Source organism: Amblyomma maculatum, chromosome 1 (assembly GCF_055883805.1).
Source record: "Amblyomma maculatum isolate TAMU_Amacu chromosome 1, ASM5588380v1, whole genome shotgun sequence".
Classification (NCBI taxonomy): domain Eukaryota; kingdom Metazoa; phylum Arthropoda; class Arachnida; order Ixodida; family Ixodidae; genus Amblyomma; species Amblyomma maculatum.
Window position 1 is genome coordinate 203,366,873 of NC_139344.1, and position 20,279 is coordinate 203,387,151.

Consider the following 20,279-nt stretch of genomic DNA (forward strand, 5'->3'; position numbering starts at 1 on the left):
GTGCGTGCATTGGCATGCGCTTTTCACCATACTTACCTAAATATTTGTCTCAAAATTAAAAAAAATGGCACAGAGGACCAAAATTCCGGGTTTAGACATTTATAGGCAGCAGGTGCGGTTAAATAGGTAGTATTTCATAAAAAATGGCAAAAAGGCAGGCTAGTGCAAAAATCCTCCGTTTAGGCATTTATAAGCATGTTTAGGCAAATGTCTAAAGTTCCGGGCCCTATTTATTATCCATGCCCTTAGATATGTACGAATGCTTAAAGATATCAAATATCTTCCTATTTGATTATTCTAATGAATCAAATAGTGTATGCTCAAAATTATTTGAAACCAGTTGAGTATATTCTCAACTTTTTGAATCATTGCTATGAGGTTCTAATCAGGCCTGCTCTATTTTTCGTCAGTGACTTTCAAAAACAGTGCACACTGATGCTACATATTGTCCTGCCATGATTAGTATGGGGGTGAAGCATTCAATGCAGCGACTCAGTCTATTTGTGTGTCAGTGTTCATAATGCTCATATGCAGCCTCTAGGACAGGCGAGTTTTAGGTTCATGCGAGTTCAGTAAATTGTGCGTTGATGACAGACCTTGGAGGCGATGGCTCATACACAGCTGTCACGAGTTTCATGTCCTGAGGGATGGCTCTAGTTTATTCTTTGTCGCCATCAATAGTAACAGATAATTTTTTTTATGTATAACTTGATGGCCATAGATTTGACAAACTTACTCTGTGTTGTGATATCTTAGTGGAGGTTAGCTTTGTATCTTTTAAAAGCTACAGCTTTAACTCCGTGAGCATGTGTAACTCCACACCAACGAGAGCACTGCTTCTGGTAGTGCGAGCGTAGAGTCTTGCGGGGGCCGCCCGCAGACAACTGCTCTGCAATTTTCAGTGCCTAGCTCCGTTTTCTCATGTGCTTTGGTCATTATAGGTGCACATTCAGATAATGAGAACTGGTGTGCTGTTGTGTGCAACATCCAGCATAGCAACTCGCCAGGCACCAAGTTTTTAAATCTATTTTTATTTACTCCTTTGTCACAAGTATCTGCGTGTGCATGCAGAAAATGCAGCAGTATCCTTGCACCACCATACATTGCATATTTTCTCCATATCCGAGACCTAGATATACCGAATCTATGTGGAAAATCACTTAACATTTTCACCATTGACAAGAAGGTCACCTTATTCATTGAACTATGATGCATTGAACAACTGTAGGGAGATTATAAATCACTAAAACCTCCCAGAAAAGTTCCTTCATTTGAAAATAAATCTGCCGCTTTCCCACACATCACAGCTAAACATTTTCACCTTTTTTTTTTGTCCAAAAAGAGCTATGGGATTAACAGTAATCGAGAACGTAAAGAGCTAGAAATCAGACTTCTCGTTCTCTGCTTCTTCGCTTTGATCTGGGCCGTGTCAGACATAATGGCCCCTTCAAAGAGCACGATCGCACGCTCAGGTGTTCACCTCGAGAATGGACAACCCAGTACATCAAATTTGTAATTTTGTTGTAATGTTTAGATGGGCTGAACTGCATTAATAGTTTGCATTTAACTATGAAAAATGAAAGGCATATGACCAGAAAAGAGAACCTGACAGGACAGCACTGAATTTCATTATTATTTCACATTGTAGAGTTAAGCCTTAGCCGTTTACAGACTTTTTCTAGCTTTAACACTAATTAGGGGCTAGATTTTTTGGTTTTTATTTTTTGTTAATTTTGCAGACTTTTCTTTGCTGTCTATTTAAGGATGCAGCTTTCTTTTGTGTTTGCAAACATATTTGGAGGTGAATTACATTGCTTTTACTTTTCTAGTGATAGAACTCTGTATTCCTGCTTTGCCAAAACCGACTTAGAATTTTTCTTGGCATCTCAGTAATTAAAAATAACTAATTCACAAATGGTTAATACTCATAAAGCACTTATAGCTATTTTTATGTAAGGAAGTGCTGTCGCCAGTAATCATCCCTACCGCATCAGTCAAAGGGAAGTTTAGAGTATGAATTAGGATCAATGTTCTCTTGGATGAAGCGGAGCGGCTGATTCTGATGACAGGTTCAGACCATCTGAGCAGATGGCGTGATCCAGTCTGTTAATCAAAATGTGACACTCTGTTCCCTGCTTTACTCTCTTGAAACAATCCACCAATCACAGTATGACAGACCATACCACTTCTCCACTTTCTCACCACTTGTGATCTCTCACCCTTTCTGTTTTTCCTCTTTCACTTTCCTGTTTCCTCCCTTCTAATGAAAAAAAGCCAGGATGATTTCCTTCTCTCCACTTCACCTTCCACCCTCTGTTCATCTCCATCTTTCACATTACCTCTCCCTCTGGCAAGGGGATTTCTCTCTCTCCGCTTTGTTACCTACTAAACGAAGCTTCAAGCAGACAGGTGGAAAGATTTTTCAGACATAGGGCCTCTAACACTAACACATTAGAAAAGGAAGAGAAATTAAATGTTAGAACCATAAGGCAAAAACACAAGTGAAAGTAAATTTCTGTAAGATGGGTTGCGATGCTATTGCTGAGTTGTTGCATAAGGTTTAAAAAGAACAACTAAATTTTGAAATTTGAATTAAGCATACTTTTGCTTCTTCTGATGTTGTTTAAGCCAAAAAGTTCAACCCTTACTATAATAGATCCGGGGCAATGTTAGGAAGGAAATGCCATGTTACATGTGTATATAGCCTTTGTACTATTTAGGTATTTGTTTGTCTTGCATGTTAAGCATATATTTCTGGATATTGCAGATTTTAGAATGTGGAGGAAGCCTGCTTGATGCTGTATCTGTGGGAGTGAAAGCAGCTTTATTTGACCTGAAGTAAGTGTGAAAAATTTGGGACCCTTTGTGTGTTGCATTATTTTCTGAGAGTGACACTCCCACAAGGAGGGAGCAGTTTCAGCAGCCCGGATAAAGTAGATAAAGTAAAAATGGCAAGTTGTGAGCAAAATGAAAGAAGGAGGTAGAAAAGCTATGAGAGGACCTTGGTTTGCCACTGCTAATTGTGAGCGAGGCTATAGGGGGGTAGCAACGCGTGCCTTTTAATTTTGATGCCCTTTAGCTGGCAGAATGCAGAAATGAAAAAAAGGCATCTACAAAGTTACAACAGATGGCAGAATCACCATCGTGAATGTTTAAAAGAAGAATTGCAAGTGCTCGCACAGTAGCCTTACTCCTTCCGCAAGCTAAGTGCGTGGCATTAGCGCCAATGAGAGGGTGGGGTTGGCAGAACTTCTCCTTGATTCGCTACCTGCAGCTGATAAACCCAGTGATGAGCTGGTAATGCAGGCTTCTAGAATTAGTATACTACAGATGTAGGCATCACCCTAAGTGTGCCAACTCTGCTTTCTGGCACGCATTTTTTAACACTGAGCGGATTATGTATGGGTATGTCAATCACCCCAAGTGTGCCAACTCTGCTTTGTGACACGCATTTTTTAACACAGAGCGGATTATGTATGAGTATGTTGATCACCCGAAGTGTGCAAACTCTGCTTTCTGGCACGCATTTTTTAACGCAGAGCGGATTATATATGGGTATGTCGACACTCAGAGGATTAAGGGTCTGATGCGACAGCATTAATGGCTCTAGTCGGTGGGCTTTCCGTGCAGACCCTTGTTTGTGTGCATGCACTTTGCTACTCACTTATCACTAATATAACCTCGCTCCGGCAAGGTGGTGGTCCCGGATTCGAACCCTGAACCAGGGCGAATTTTTCTTTCACTATAACGTTTCTGAGAAAGCTTTATCGCAGTCGTGGCCGAGTCGTTTGGGCACCCGTCTCGGCTGCGGGAGGTGGTCAGTTCGACACCCACCGATGAAATTGGGTACAAGCGTCCCCCGGCCTGGTGCCCGGCTCTCTCAGGGGTGTGCGTTTGGAAGAGGCTCTGCTAACCTTGCTGTGCTCCTTCGAGGGCTTGAAGTTTGAACAATAATGGCCTGCAAAGGCCGGGCTAAAAACAATGCAGCTAAAAGAACAATTCGCCACTCAGCTACACTTAGGTGAATGCCAGTGAGTAATCACTCCCTTTTTGCAAGAACCACAATAGTGGTACAGTCAGTTCTGACTGCTTGCTATTCCTGTGTGCATGTTCTTGTTAGTGATTCTTGCTGCAGTACTTCATATTAGATGATTGAGTTTTTTTTTTTAGGATTCCAAAAGTTTCAGTCACTGTGGATGAAAACGGAGAACAAGAGATTGAAGTTTCGGGTGACCCATATGATGTCAGCAAAATGGACATTACCGACGTGCCTTGCTTTATAACACTTTCAAAGGTTGGTATTTGCTTGTGCAGCAAACATTGCTTTTCAGCTTTTTTGAGCGTTTAGCGGTTACTTTGAAGGAAAGTTGATAGGTGTTATGTAATGATTCAGAAAAATGGTGTTATCTAAGCCACGTAGGTAGTTTTTCGCAGTTGCTTTCTCATTTGTGCAGTGATTTTTAGTGGTGAGCAGATTTTTGTCCTTTTTGTATATCCTCTCTCGCCTTCAACTTAAAAACCTTCACTTCACCGTAGTGGCTAAGTGCATAGGGCACTCTACTGATGATCCTGAGGACGTGGCTTTGATCCTGTCTGTGGAAGCTGCTTTTCGATGGAGGCAGGCACCTGTGTACTGAGCAATGTCGATGTATGATAAAGAACTTTGTGACCAATATTTCTGGAGCCATTCACTACAGCAACTCCATAGTTCATGTCGCTTTGGCATGTCAAACCCTGCAAACCAACTAAGCAAATAACCATCTAAAACCTTACTCACTCCCTAATTATAAAATTTTTCTCATGCCTTTTCTCATTTTCAGCTTACAAAAGATGCCAATCCTTTTTGCCTTCACTGCCTTTAGTTTTATAGAAACTTTGTCAGTAATTTTTATGTCATTGTGTTATGCTCACTCTGCCAGTTTTGAGTGAGGAGTATATCTAAATCTGATATTATTTGAGCAAAAAAATTGCCAGAGGATTACAAAACTTGATAGTGCGAAATTTGAGTGCAGCTCTTCAGGCATTTTGGGATCTCTTAGTATCCCAGTGCTGTTATTCAGCGGACTGACTGAGACATCTGTGACCATGGCAGGTTGTGGGAGGCAAAGCAGAATCTTGTGGTCCAGGTTGGTCAGTGCCAACTGTGATAGGGTGGCCACCCTATCACTGTTATAAGGCCACCTTATAGCTGCCCTCTGGTTATTTAAGGCCCTTTGTTTTCTTCCAAGCCTGATGTTGCACTTTGAACAGATTTCTTTACAATCAGGTCGAACCTGATTTCTACACAAAAATGCGCTTCTTTATGCTGCATTTTCTAGCATACAAGTCTAAAGACCGCAAAAGACATGGGGGATACATTATGCTTATATTGGGCTGTTGATCGAGCGAACAGCCTAGTAAGTGTAGGTGCTTAGAGGTTACTCTGGCTAGCCAAATTTTCATTACAGATGCCAGCACCTTCTGGTGATGCAAAACTCCTTAAACAGGGTATCTACACTCCATCTCACAAGTTGTCTGCAGCACTCTGGAAGCTGCAGCTCTTTTATTGTCTTAAGGCCACGGTGTCAATTCTGACCACGATGGCCATATTTTGATTAAGGCGCAATACATAAACACCCGTATGCTGTATGCTATCAGTGCAGCAGTAGAGACCCTCAATTAAGTGGTCTAAATTAATCCGAAGCACTCCACGTTGGCACCTCTCATAGCTTGAGCGAGTCACTTTGGTACATTAAAACCTCTACAGTCCACAATTTTCCATTCAGTCAGAGCTGCAGGAACAGATTGAGTAGTTCTTCAAATAGTACTTTACCTGGGTTGAATCATTTTCAAAACGATTATTGCTGCGATTTGCAAACAGCTTGTGGGGACTGGTATTCCATTCCACGTTTCACTCTAGTTGAGCGCTAGCACACTGGACTGAGGTGCTGTAACTCTTTTTCTCTTTCATATCTGATTGCAGAGAGTGACTGCAAACAATGGTGCATGTGCGTGTGTGTGTGTGTGTGTGTGTGTGTGTGTGTGTGTGTGTGTGTGTGTGTGTGTGTGTGTGTGTGTGTGTGTGTGTGTGTGTTGTTAGGGAGGCCCAGGTTTTTTTGCATGTTTTTAACACTTGACTCGGGTTACACGAGGACTGTGGGCATTGAATATAAATTGCAGCTTATAATATATGATTACATATTATATGCTGCACATATTAGGAGCAGATGTCGCAAGTCATTTTCACGTTTTGGTTCTTTGAATTGATGCAGTTTTTCCTACCTTGTGTATGATCAGTTAATTTTATTGCGAAAGCAATACTACTTGCACTTTCAAGCCTTTGCCGTACCGTGGCGGTGCCACCATTGACCTTTCACGTGACCTCTGTGTGACGTCACGCCGAAGAGCTGGGCGACCATCTCGCGCCATCTGTGAGTAGTGGCGGTGCCACCACCGGCGGCCTAACTACCACGCTGTCCGCCAAGAGCGCTACAGGTGTTGTGACGTCACGCCGAAGAGCTGGGCGACCATCTCGCGCCGTCTGCGAGTAGTGGCGGTGCCTCTGCCGGCGGTTTAACATCTGCTTCGACGATGCCACCTACCGCTAGGGAAGCTCGTCGCAATGAGCGTAAGAGACAGCAGCGAGCTACAGAGACGGAGGAACAGCGTATCCATGTCATATCCAGAGTGAATCATTGTATAACCACCACAGTCTAACCATAACAAACATATCCATAAGCACCACCACCAGCCGAACATTAGCTGAACCTGGGCGTAGCCATGGGTATTGCTTTCGCAATCTACCGGGCTTAACCAAACTAAGCCTCTGCCAATTTTTTTCTCTTGTCTGATGTCCAAGTTTTTGTCTGTAATATTTAGTAGTAATGTAATACTGTACTAATGGGCGACTTCAATGCCAAGGTAGGGAAAAAACAGGCAGGAGACAAGGCAGTAGGTGACTATGGCATTGGTTCTAGGAATAGCAGGGGGGAGTTACTAGTTGAGTTTGCAGAGCGCAATAACTTACGAATCATGAATACCTTCTTCAGCAAACGGAAGAACCGAAAATGGACATGGAAAAGTCCTAACGGAGAGACTAAAAATGAAATCGACTTCATAATGTGTTCAACCCCTGCCATTGTGCAGGATGTAGAGGTAATCGGGAAAGTTCGATGTAGTGACCACAGGATGGTGAGGTCCCGAATTAGCCTAAATCTGAAGAAGGAACGCAATAGATTAGTAAGAAAGAAACCCATCAACGAATTAGCGGTGAGGGGGAGGGCAGAATAGTTCAGGATCTCGCTACAGAATAGGTATTCAGCTCTAACTGAGGATGGCGACATTACCCTAGAGGCAAGGAACAATAATTTTAGAGATATCATTACTGAGTGCGCGGTAGAAGTAGGCGGTAGGATAGTTAGAGAGGATACCGGTAAGCTGTCTAAGGAGACGAAAGATTTGATTAAGAAACGGCAGAGTATGAAAGCTTCCAATCCAACAGACCAGATCGAATTGGCCGAGATATCAAAGGTAATCAACAAGCGCAAGGTGGCCGATATAAGGAAGTATAACATGGAGAAAATTGAGCATGCTGTAAAGAACGGGGGAAGCCTTAAAGCGGTAAAGAAGAAATTGGGCATAGGCAAAAACCAGATGTATGCGATAAGGGACAAGGCGGGCAACGTCATCACTAATATGGACAAGATAGTCAAAGTAGCCGAGGAGTTCTATACAGATCTCTACAGTAGCCAAAGTAGTCAGGACCGTAATGAGATTGGCGGTAGGGAAAAACGGTCAGACGTTCCACCAGTGACGAAGGACGAGGTCAAGAAAGCACTAGAAACTATGAAAAGGGGGAAATCAGCTGAAGAGGATCAGATAACTACAGATTTGCTGAAGGACGGGGGGGATATCGTGCTAGAAAAACTGGCCACCCTGTATACGCAGTGCCTGGTGTCATCGACGGTACCGGAAGCATGGAAGAATGCAAACATTATCCTCATTCACAAGAAAGGGGACTCTAAGGACCTTAAAAATTACAGACCAATCAGCTTACTGTCTGTTAGGTATAAGGTATTTACTAAGGTAATCGCTAATAGAATCAGGACAACCTTAGACTGCAATCAAGCAAAGGATCAAGCAGGGTTTCGGAAACGGTACTCTACTATCGATCATATCCATATCATCAATCAGGTGATAGAAAAATGCTCGGAATATAACCAGCCCTTATACATAGCATTCATTGATTACGAAAAAGCATTTGACTCAGTTGAAACCTCGGCGGTGATGCAGGCATTGCGAAATCAGGGGGTAGACGAGCCGTACGTGAAAGTGCTGGAAGATATATATAGTGGCTGCACAGCAACCATAGTTCTACATAAAGAAAGCAACAAAATTCCCATAAAGAAAGGTGTTAGGCAAGGAGACGCAATCTCCCCAGTACTATTCACAGCTTGTTTAGAGGAAGTATTCAGAGACTTGGAATGGGAGCGGTTAGGGATAAGGGTAGATGGAGAATACCTCAGTAATCTGCGATTTGCTGATGACATTGCCTTGCTAAGCAACTCGGGAGATGAACTGCAAATAATGATTGATGACCTAGACAGGAAAAGTAGAAAGGTAGGCTTGAAAATCAATATGCAGAAGACTAAGGTAATGTTCAACAGCCTCGGGAAGGAACAGGAGTTTACATTAGGTAGCGAAATACTGGAAGTAGTAGGCGAATATATCTACTTAGGACAGGTAGTAACCGCAGATCCGGATCATGAAAAGGAAATAACAAGAAGAATAAGATTGGGATGGAGCGCATTTGGCAAGCACTCGCAGATTATGACTAGCAGCTTACCGGTATCGCTCAAGAGGAAAGTATACAACAGTTGCATCTTGCCTGTACTCACCTATGGGGCTGAAACGTGGAGGCTAACCAAGAGAGTTCTACTTATGTTGAGGACAACCCAGAGGGCTATGGAACGAAAAATGGTAGGGGTAACATTAAGAGATAGAAAGCGTGCAGAGTGGGTCAGAGAAATAACTCAAGTTAACGACATTCTAGTGGAAATTAAGAAGAAGAAATGGACATGGGCAGGACATATAGTGCGAAGAGAGGATAACCGATGGTCGCTGAGGGTAACAAACTGGATTCCAAGGGAAGGAAAGCGTAGCAGGGGGCGGCAGAAAGTTAGGTGGGCGGATGAGATTAAGAAGTTCGCAGGGGTCAAGTGGATGCAGCTAGCCCAGAACCGGGTTAAGTGGAGAGATATGGGAGAGGCCTTCGCCCTGCAGTGGGTATAATCAGGCTGATGATGATGATGATGATGATGATTTAGTAGTAAAACTGTAACTTGGCCCATGTCATGCTGTAGACTTAAGCCTTTTTAGTTTGGCATGCAGTTGCACTTACAGGAGCCTCTCAACATCTTTTTGGAACTAGTGATTGTCTTCGAGCATTTGTCAGGTCATTTGTCATGCGTCATTGTTGTTGATTAAATATTTGGGTTTTAACCTACACCTGAACTCTATGGGCCCTTTTTAGTGAATCTGTTTTCATTTAGAAACACCGGTCCTTTGTCTGCCTTTTGAGCATTTCTGACCATTTTAGTTTTAAAGCATTGCTATATATAGCAACTGAGGAGAGCAAGAAATTAAGAAATTTGTTGATACCATTCCGTCAGTAATTACTTCAAGAGAAAAATGCATGAAAAATGCACTTTAATAAGAATGCCTTGTCTTAGTATAAGTACTATCGTGCTCAATATTACTTGCAGCCTGCGAGGATGTGGCCGCAGCGTTTTTCGGAAGCATGCTGGGGCCGACAAGCGGAGCACCTGAAAACTAAGTGGGAAGGATTGTGCTGTTCCGGCAGCCATGTGCTTAGCTCGCGTCATCTGCTCAACGAAATCTGAGCTTGTTATTTATTACAGGCGACGGTGCGTTTAGCCTTGCACAGGCATGGTTTCATGCTGAGGCCGTGGTTTTATCGGGGAAATCAGGTGATAAAATGAATTAAACAAAATCGACTGTGACATGCACCTTGCATTCGTCATGCGAGCACCGGCGATGCGATAAACCTTATGGTACTGCCAAGACCAGACGGCACAGAGGAAAAGGCAGAGTGCTGGAAACAAAATCCTTTCCTTTTCGTTTTTAAGCACGTCACTTATCGGTATCTTCCATGTTTCCAGGGAGTGCTCCGGCCACGCTGCTTGAAGTTGCAAGTCATATTGAGCACGATAGTACATGTAAAGGTGCAAGCATTATGAAAGAAAATTTATTAGTCCATGCAGGTGAGGGCTGGCTTGATGCCTGTAGTATTAAATGCCAGAAGCATGTCTTTGTCTCAGATGTAATGAGGTGTGCCTTCAATTTTAATTACGGTAACAATTTAGGAGCAGTACCTTCAGTTTAAAAATGGTCGTGTGCATGTAATGAACAATTTGATGTGCACTGCTATGTAGACAACACATAAGCACAATGGGGCACACTTCCATTATTTAAGGCAGTCACAGACACCTGGTTGGCCAGCAGTGACACAAACTTGTATGTTTCCCGTCCTTATGCTTGTGCAGACTTCGTCGCGTTTGTCTATAGTTTTTGAGCGTTGTGTTGCAGAGGAAGTGAAATGAAATCTTAGCGCACCTGTTTTGCTAAGGGCAAGGCACTTGTGCCTGTGCAGTTCCCGAAGTCTATTTAGCTGAGCTCGAGCCCAAGTATTATCAGTGAAAGTCAGTAACCTACTTTAGTATTGTGCTTTATTTCTTATGCGCAGTCACTAAAGTACTCTAGACTAGTGTGACTGGGTCTGTGCTTATATACAGATTGTTACGTTATATGCAGTCTGTATTGAATGGTCAGTGTTTCCACTAGCTTTATGTTCAGCTTAGAAAGCGTAACATAAATTCTTCATTGGGGAAAAAACTTCACAGCTGTGCACAAGCAAAGTTTGTATTTGCTTACTTTCCGTTGAACACTGTTTACCTATTTCTGGATCTGACATGTCAGGCACGTGTGTGCGGTTAATCAGTGGCACCATTGGTGATTCTGAAAGTGTGAGCAAGGGTCTTGCTCATTGCAGGCATTGACACTAAATGTGAATCAGCACGACCTCTTCTTTTTGTGGTAAATATTATTTTGAGGAAGGGCGGCATGCCACTGCTCAGCTCAGTGTCGCCATCGTGTTTCCCAGGTGCCATCTGCATACACACTGTGCAGCAGCTTGACACAGCCAAGCAGTAGGCAGGGGTCGTAGCAGCAGTTTACAGGTGCTAGATAATCTACACCCAGGTGGTCAATTACACCAGGTAGTCAATTGGCTCTGCCAGCAATGAATGCTGTGTTGTGCATGGGTCTGCTACTACTGCGTGGAGCTCAGCTGTTGGTGTTTCTTGCTTTACGCTGTTTAAGACATTGTTGGGGCAGGTATGGGTGTCATTGGTTCTATGTAGCGTTCCGCAGTTGAAGTAGTGCCTGTCACTCGTGAAAAAGCTTGTGAAATTTTAAGATCAAAGCTGATTGGCTTTCCTTTCAACATATTAAATTTTCTGAGCCTTGTGCAAACACTGTTTATGCAAATGCTTCTTCAACCTTGTTATCTCATTAACTTCATGATGCCTATAAGTTGAGAAAGTGGTAGTCTTTAATTATGTGAAATAAATACTGCAGCGGCTGCACATAGATGACAAGGGTGACAGGCCGGTTCTCCAGCTTAGCATTCTACTGCATGGGAATGCTGTAAAATTGTTTTCTGTCTTGAAGCACATTGTTTGGAAGACCCAGACATGCAGATGACTTAGGAACAGTTTGTTCGTCTTGAACACGGGAAGAAAAGACTGGTACTATGCCAGCTTTGAATCATAAATGTTTGTTCAGCACGCAGAAAAACCTCCTGTGAAACTGGAAGAGGAAGAGAAGGGTAGTGTAAAAGTGCCTGTGACAAAAGCCGACCTACGTCAAAAGTGCGCAGGGGACGGGCTAGTAAGGCTGGTAGTGGTGTCAAGGAAAAAAAGGGGGGGGGGATAGGAGAGAGGAGGAAAATTGTGATAACAAAAAAATATTGATAACTAAGGATTAGTCTTGATTCCAGAGAAACGTGGAACCTTACAACCAGGTCGAGGGAGAGGGATTCAGTTTTAAGAAACATGTTAATGTACTGAGGACTAAAGCCCCTCTATTGTTTGCTAGCAGAAAACTTCATGGATGGAATTTACTGAGAACTGACACAAGAATCCCCCCCCCCCCCCCCCCCCTCTTTTTTTTTTCTTTTTTTTCTTTGTTGTGAAGGCTTCAAGGATTATTCTGCTCAGGCAAGCCTTGGAGATTTTTTGCATGGTAACTTGTTGAGCTAATGATCTAATATTCTGCATATGGCATTAGATTCTGATGTGGTTTTGTGCTTCAAGTTTTTTTTTCACAACACTGGGAATGTCACCCAGTAGTACAACCTCTCTGAAAGATTTCTACCCTCCTGTAGCACTGTTAAAAAATTCAAGTGGTCAGAATTAATCCAGAGCCTTCCATTGTGGTATATATGATGGCCAACGTATATCTTTGGGGCATTAAACTCGTACTATACAATAAAAAGTATTTTTCATCTCTAATGATGATGCTAGTAGTGTTCTGTGTACTTCCCAATGTCTTTTCTTCTTCTCATTTCTATGTTGGGTCCACTGTTACAGTGGCCAAAAACATTTTTAAGCCGAAAGCCTTTAATGGCTTACATACTGTCGAGGACAAAGTGTGTCCTGCATTTGCGACGGCTGTCGCATGGCGTTCCTTGGCGTGCATTCAAGTGTGGGATTGTAGATAGCAGGAACACTAGACAAGATGAGACTTTTGGAGGAAAGGCGCAGTATCTGTCACACTTTCTTCGACAAGGGTGCATTTGGATAGTATGCCATCGCTCCTGCCACATGGCGTTCCTTGGCGCATGTTCAAGTGTGGCATCGCAGATGGCAGGAGCGCTAGACAAGATGAGACTTCTGGAGGAAAGGCGCAGTATCTGTCGCACTTTCTCCGACAAGTGTGCGTTTGGATGGTACGCCATCGCTCCTGTCACGTGGCGTTCCTTGGCACGCGTTAAGTGTGGGATTGCAGATGGCAGAAACGCTAGACAAAATGAGACTTCTCAGGCTTTCGCTTTTCACTACTTAAGTCGCTAAAGTCCCTCGTAACTTTTTTTATTCGTTACTTTTACAACGGCTTATACTTGCAGGAAACACTGCTTTTTGAGTTGCCCTTTTTATGTTAACATTTTCTTCCATCTACATCTGTGATTATTCTTGTACCAACATGGGAAGACAACGGAATGCACTAGGAAACAAAATATTTGCCCACTGACTAGGTCATGATACCAAATGCAGATCACAAGGGTGAACATAAAGAGGTGCTTGCTTGGAACCTGCCTCTGCTGTCATGTCGTCTGCTGAAGCAGCACCCTTTGGTGGCTGCAGTGGGTATTCGTCACAAACAGCGCAAACATTTCGCTTTTGCACGGTGCAGGTGCTCAGCACCCGCCCCAAGGAACTTAATGAGAGGCCCATTGTTAATTTATTTCCCAGAGTGCTAAAAAAAAAAAAAAAAGACTCAAAATTCATAGGAGTGCATATTCCTAACCAAATGGGAAAATTGAAAAGAACAGGCATGCCTCATCAGTCTTTGATTTCATTTCTTGAGAAAATTTCAGGCATCAGATTCATGATCGTAGCTGCGGCATGCATTGTATCCTCTTCATAGCTTGTCAGTTCTTGGGTGTCTCATGGTTAGGACATGAAACATCCTTCCTAGTGCAAGGAAACACTGAATGTCTCTGTGGCTGCCAGGAACACTAAGCTTCCTCCGCCATCCCACTCCAGACGCATGCACCGCCGCTAGAAGTGCCCACGTGGCTCCAGGGTTAGATGCACACGGCGGTAATAATAATAATTGGTTTACAGAAAAGTAAAGGCACAGTATCTGTCACACTTGTTCTGTGGACACGTGAGTAAGGGAAGGGAGGAAGGTGGGAGTAAAAGTGGAGAGAAAGAGGAGCCTTAGTGGAGGGCTACGGAGCAGTTTCGTCCACCTGGGGATCTTTAACATGCACTGACTTCGCACAGCACAGGGACATCTCTTCATTTCGCCTCCATCAGAATGCAGCAGCCGCCAGTCGGGATCAAACCCGGGTACTCCAGCACAGTAGTCGGGCATCTTAACCACTGCACCATCGTGGCAGGGTGTTCCTAGAGGCGCATAGTAGTATCCTGGGAGCTTTGTTTTTTTCTGGCAGAGCTCAAAGTGGTGCCTGTGGTGTTCTTGTGTCAATACATGGTGCAGAGTTTACCTTGCAGGTGGGCCAGCAGTTTGTGCTGGATGCAACACAAGAGGAAGAAGCCTGTGCGGTGGGTTCATTGGCTATGGCTGTGACAGCAGCTGGAAGGATTGTCAGTCTCATCAAAGGTGGCATTGGAAGCCTCCATCCTGAGAATGTGATGGACATTATTGAGGTGTGTGCCTCTTGCTTTTGTTTCTTTATTTGAGCAAATTTTCCCGATGGCTTAGATGTGCAACTGATTATTTACCAAATAGATTCGTGTGGTGTCATTCTTTACTGTTTTTTTTTTCTTCTTCTTTAAGCTCGTGTATTAGGTCCGAAATTTCCAAGTTTATGCTTGCACCCTGAAAATCACTTCCCTTACACAGAGGAAAGTCGTAATGTGTTGCAAAGGGGTTAGTCGGTGCAGATTTCAGGTCCTGATGAAAACAGCAGCACATTCTCGAAGTCTTTACAGTTGCTGCAGCATGTGCATGAGGAATGCAAAGCCGTCATTTTAAAAAAAACTTTGCTAGAAACTTTGGCGCAGTTTTATCAATTTTTGTCAGTACTACACATAGTTGAAGTAGCCCTTTAGTCAGTAGGCACTGATTTTGAAAGCTTGACTGGGTGCCAGAAACACATTTAACCTCTGTGCAAATTTTTGCATGGTGTAGTTGACCGTTAGATTGCTATGCACTGCTGCTTCAATGCCTAGCAAGTGGAAGCACCAAGCATGCTATGCTGAAGGTGTTACTGGTGCTGACTTGGTGTGATAGGTGCTTACGTTTGGCTTCAGTCAGCGTTCTTAGATAGAGACAGTTGAAAAACTGCGTGGTGCGAAGTGGGCCAAAACTATCGCCGGGCCAGCGTGAGTTGATCGCAAAGTGACCGCAGCTCCCCTCTCCCCCGCTGCAGTAGACGGGTGAGGCCATTGTGCTGATACACAGGCGGAAATTTTAAAATACTATAAACTCTTTGCTTTCAGCAATGCAGTAAAAAATAAAATTGCGTTTGCGTTTTTTAAACACATCTTTGTATGTATGAAACACCACAGCATTTGCAGACGTATTTCAAGCAGGCAGGTAGCAGACGACACACTTGAGCCACGTCTGCAACCTCCTTGCTTCAGACGCCTCAGTAGACATGCTGGCTTTCATATGCGTACAAAAGTGTCTTAAAAATGCAAACGCAATTTTATTTTCTGTTGCATTGCTGAAAGAAGAGGGTTAGTAGTATCTTAAAATTTCCGCCTGTGTATTAGCTCAATGGCGTCACCCATCTTCCGCAGCGGGGGGCCAGGGGCGCTGCAGTCACTTTGTGATCAACTCACGCCGGACCGGCGATTGTTTGGGCCCACTTCACAGTGCGGCACTCCAGCACAGTTTTCAAACTGTCTGTATCTAAGAACGGTGGCTTCAGCATAATGAACATTTGAGATGAACTGACTGGAACATGATTCAGTTTGTTCCAAATGCTATAGTGTGACATCCATCATGTGACATTATTTAATCTGGTAGCTGTGTGTGAAGCCAGTTTTTACAGAATCCTTGCAGTTATTGCTACCACTGTTTGCTTATTCTCTGCTTTGCTTACTTTCTGGTTGGAATGTGCGAATACTCTGAACGTTGAATCGAATATCCTCCCGTTAAATTTGCTGAACGAATCAAATAGTGCATATTTAAAAAGATTTGAAATTAATTGAATATGATCTCAAGTGTTCAAGTAGTTATCAAATAACAGACATAATGCTCAAATCGGGCACGTCATAATTTATTCGGCTGATGTTTTAAAAACACAGTCCACTCTGCATGCTTCCTTGGGTAGTCTGCACATTTAGTGCCGTAACACATTCCACTCGTGTGTCTATGTTCTTGGTGCTCAAATATATGGCCTTCGATTTTGGGCTGTGAGGCAGGTGTTCAGTCAGGTCCAGCAAACCTTGCCTTCATGTCTGATATTGGAGGCCATGGCTTATGATTGGTCACTCTCGTCAACTGAGATGTTGTGCTGATTTGTTCACTATCATCGTCTGTAGCAAAAGGTTAATTTTCTGAGTTAAAATGATGGTTACCAAATCGATATACCAATTTGCTGCACTGCTGCATCTTTCGACAGCTGCAGCTTCAACTCCATGAGTTATGGGGCTGCCGCTAACTCTGCTGTTTTTCGCAGATATTAGTTTCATGCGAATATTCACACAAGTAGCGAATAATTGTATTGTACTCCGTGTTTGATTTGGTTCTTTCATTGTTTGACTTATATGTGATTGTTTATAGCTAAACTACTATCTGCTCTTCGAATCGGTACTGAAGCAAGACTATTCATATTCAGTTTCGTAAAAGTACTGTTTGCACATCCTTACTACTTTCTTGCCATTTTTATGTTATAAAATAGCTTTTGCTTCTTTTTTTTTTTCCCATTGCATAGTCTGTCATCATAATAAGCTGTGCATTAGGTATTTTCAACACTACTGCACAGTTCTGCAAGAATTGTCACCCATTAGTCTGTAGTCTCCCACCTGAATGCTATGACTTGCAGTGTGTATTTTGTATGTCTGTACAATATCCCTAGTTGTCATGCTAGTTATCCAAAGGTTGTATTGGCTGTACTCTTTGTAATTGCAGCTTGTTTGCTTGCTTACAGGTGGGAAAAGATGTTGGAATTGCCCTCAATGCCGCAGTGATGAAAAATTTGGAGTTGGAAAGCAGTTCTGAGACAGAAAAGAAAGGATTCCTTCTCTAAAACATAACTAATGACAGATGCACTGCTGACACATTAATAATAAAGACTTCTATTTGAGGATAGCTCCTCATTCTGTCTGCTCAAGTTATTGCTCAGAACCCTTTTGTTCTTACGCCTCTCATTTGCAGTGCTCTTTTCACAAGCCTTTCCTTTGGCCCTGTCTTGCCTTCTACATTGGAAGGTATTTATGTTCATAAGCAAACCTTGGCAGTGCTGCATCACCTGACATGGTGGCAGGCATAGAATGTTATGTAGTACAGGTGTTGCATAGGTTATGGTAGAACAGGTAAAGGAACAGCTGTATGAAGACTCTCTAATGCTGTCTAATGGCATCAAGACTGCTAGAATGAAGACTAAGTACACAGGTCTAACTACATAATTATGTTAGCATAATAATCCATTATAATCACACTCTGAAAGCACTTAGAGTAATAGCCATTATGCTATTAAGTTTTTTTTTTTGTTTCAATGACTGCAGGCGTTTTGTATTCGTGCAATGAAAGGCTCATTAGGACACTCTCTGACAGGCACGCGCACGCGTGATATGGGAAAGAGAGTGTCCTAATGAACCCTTAATCCCCCATTCTTCCGCTTAGTATAAGAGGCACAGAGCATTGGGCCTTTTTAAGTATACAGCTCCTAAAGCTCCTTTCAGTCTGTTTAATAAGCACACTTCGTTTCAAATGAAATCTCTCTTAGCGGCATTTTTTACACTTTTTTGATGATGCACGATAGCTGGTTTTACCTGTTGCTTTTGCTGCAATAAGCCCGAAAAACGTCCGTTCTGTAGACTCCGGTGTCAAATTGATTGTACCCAAGTCTCCATTTGGTTTATCATGCAGATGCCTTTCAGGCATTCAGAACATAAAAAGTACCACCAATTTTACTGATGTGCACTTGCTTATTTTTCATTTATGCCATTAACTGCAGTCTAGGTTTTTCTATCCTTTACTGAGAATTCTGACTCTCCCGTGTTGCGTGTGTTTGTTGAACTGGCTGTAAATACAACTTAGTATTTTTACATGCCATATTGTTAGCACAGCACCTTCCTTAGCTTTTGTGCGAACAAAGATTAGCTTGATATTGGGATTGTTCTAACATAAAGTGGCTCAGTTGCAAGGTAACTGACATAAAACATACTTTAAGACATTAGTATCTATCTGCACAGTGAGCCAGGGGTGTATAGTAACAGCATTCCTTCCGCTTAGCTGCTGGGGAACTTCCAGTTTCTATCAGTGCCTTGAAATATGTTTGGCAGATTCCTTAATACTATGCAAAAGAACTGGCAGAGTGTTTTTGCTTCTGTGCAGTTTTTTCAGACTATAAGCAAAGCAAGGATGTAAATGACAGGCCTTTAATACAGTCCTGAAAGATGTCCCATCATCATCATATCGCTTCTTTTATATCCCACATGTTTGCTGTACATTGGTTTTGAAGGCGAGTGTGTACAGCATGGTAGTTTGGAATTTTTGAAGCATGGTTAGTTGCTTTCTCGTTAAGGATGTCACCACTTTGGAGTCTTGTTTCCCACAAGAAACCAACTCCAATCATTAGGACAATGATTTAGTGGCATGGTGCAGCTTGCAATGTTATGTATGGCTCGCTCAGCAGTATTGCCCTATAAACCTATAACCACTCAGGATAGTTCATATATTGACACTGCAAAGCTCTCAACTTCAGGCACAATGAAACGGGGCTCACATGGGTCATAGCTTGGTGGCAAGCCATGCAACAGTTGTTGTGCGTGTTCCAATTGCAATCTATTGCAACATGAGGTTCATTTGCGATTTTAAGACCAAAATAACCATTATCAAGTGTTGTCTCTTACTGCCTGTAGTAGTGCCTGTAGCCCAGACGACAAGTCCACTTGTCGAAACGTTGGTTCGACCTGCGAACTGAGGCGTACCCCATTTACCCTTGTTCAGTGCTCTTTCATACCGTGTAAACCATCTTCTTCCTCTCGTTCTACCTGCCTGTAGTACTGGAACAGCAACATTACCTTAGATGCCAGGGCACTTTTGTATATGGTCAAGTCATCAAGCTGCTGTCATGGTTTGGTGTTGGTTAGCTGCCATGGATTGCGTTTACAGTAGCACCTCATTGATATGTTCCTGGTTCATATGCTAAATTTGCGAGCAATATAAGTGTTTTCTAGAGCACTGTTTTCTTATGGTTAATATGTTTTCGAATATAATAGGACGTTTTGGTAGGTATGTTCGAAATTTCACAATTGTGATCGTATGATATGTTTGGTAGCCGTCCAAAGATGCGGAAGCATACAATCAGGCCGAGTATGAGGGCATGCGACATCAGTATACCAGTGGTAGTCAGCAGCAAGGGAGGCTTTTTTACAGTGCACACATGCAATGGTGCAAAGCATCAGAAAAATTCTATGGGGCACGTTAGACCACTAAAGTGCGATGAGGCGAAAGCCTCTATTGCGCAGTTGTCCGAAGCCCTCTACGGCACCTCTTTCTCTTTCTTCTTTCACTCCTACCTTCTTCCTTTTCCTTATGGCTCGGTTCAGGTGTCCGCTATGAATTGTGACTGATACTGTGCCTTTTCTATCCTGTAAACCAATTTGAAATGCTGCTGATGCCTACTGTACTGCGTCTGCCTCTTATGCTATGTGGTGCAGCGTTCGAGGAAGCGCCAAATGAAAGGCGCCGCACGGATGCCTTGATTGAATGCCTAGCGGGGTCAGCTGCGTATATGCATGAATCGCTTGGCAACGTCATGACCGGATGTGACATTCCATGACGTTAGTTTCGGTCATTAGACATGACCAAATGTGATGTAATGATGATGTCACATCCATGTCATGTCACGACTGGTCACGACATCACCAGGTGATCATGTCAGTCATCATCATCACTGTTGCCAACTACCACCATCATTATAGGTCATTATCTGCCACTAACTAAAGTTCACTGAGAGCTTTAAAGGTAAACAGCAGCAGCAGTCATGATTGCCATGACGCTAGACAAGGAGAATTAAGATAAGGTTTTCACGTGCTGGCGTGGCTGTCAGGATGATTGACAGCTATATATTGTGACGGAAGTGTGCGACAGAATCGTGGCCGACAGTATGAGCCGGTCAAGGCTTCTTAAAATGACTGCAGTGACAGCCATTGTCATTGCCTGTCTGGATACACTGCTATGTTTGTTTTGTGCTAAAGACAATGTCTACTAGCCCTATAAAATTTCTCCAGATCTTGTGCCAACAAGCACTTGCATATGTAAAATGGAAGTGTAAATGTCTTTGTACTTCA

General features: G+C 43.0%; 1 protein-coding gene across 1 annotated transcript in view; it reads left to right on the top strand.

Annotated features, from left to right (window-relative positions):
* LOC146205386 (exosome complex component RRP42-like) overlaps positions 1 to 17,074 on the top strand; it is a 38,808-nt gene extending 21,734 nt beyond the window's left edge. The window contains exons 5-8 of the mRNA XM_084590054.1: positions 2,768 to 2,838; positions 4,171 to 4,294; positions 14,301 to 14,456; positions 16,910 to 17,074. Of these exons, the coding sequence (XP_084446180.1) occupies positions 2,768 to 2,838; positions 4,171 to 4,294; positions 14,301 to 14,456; positions 16,910 to 17,008 (450 nt within the window). The 3' untranslated portion in view covers positions 17,009 to 17,074. The remainder of the gene's footprint in view (positions 1 to 2,767; positions 2,839 to 4,170; positions 4,295 to 14,300; positions 14,457 to 16,909) is intronic.
* Positions 17,075 to 20,279: the final 3,205 nt, after the last annotated feature.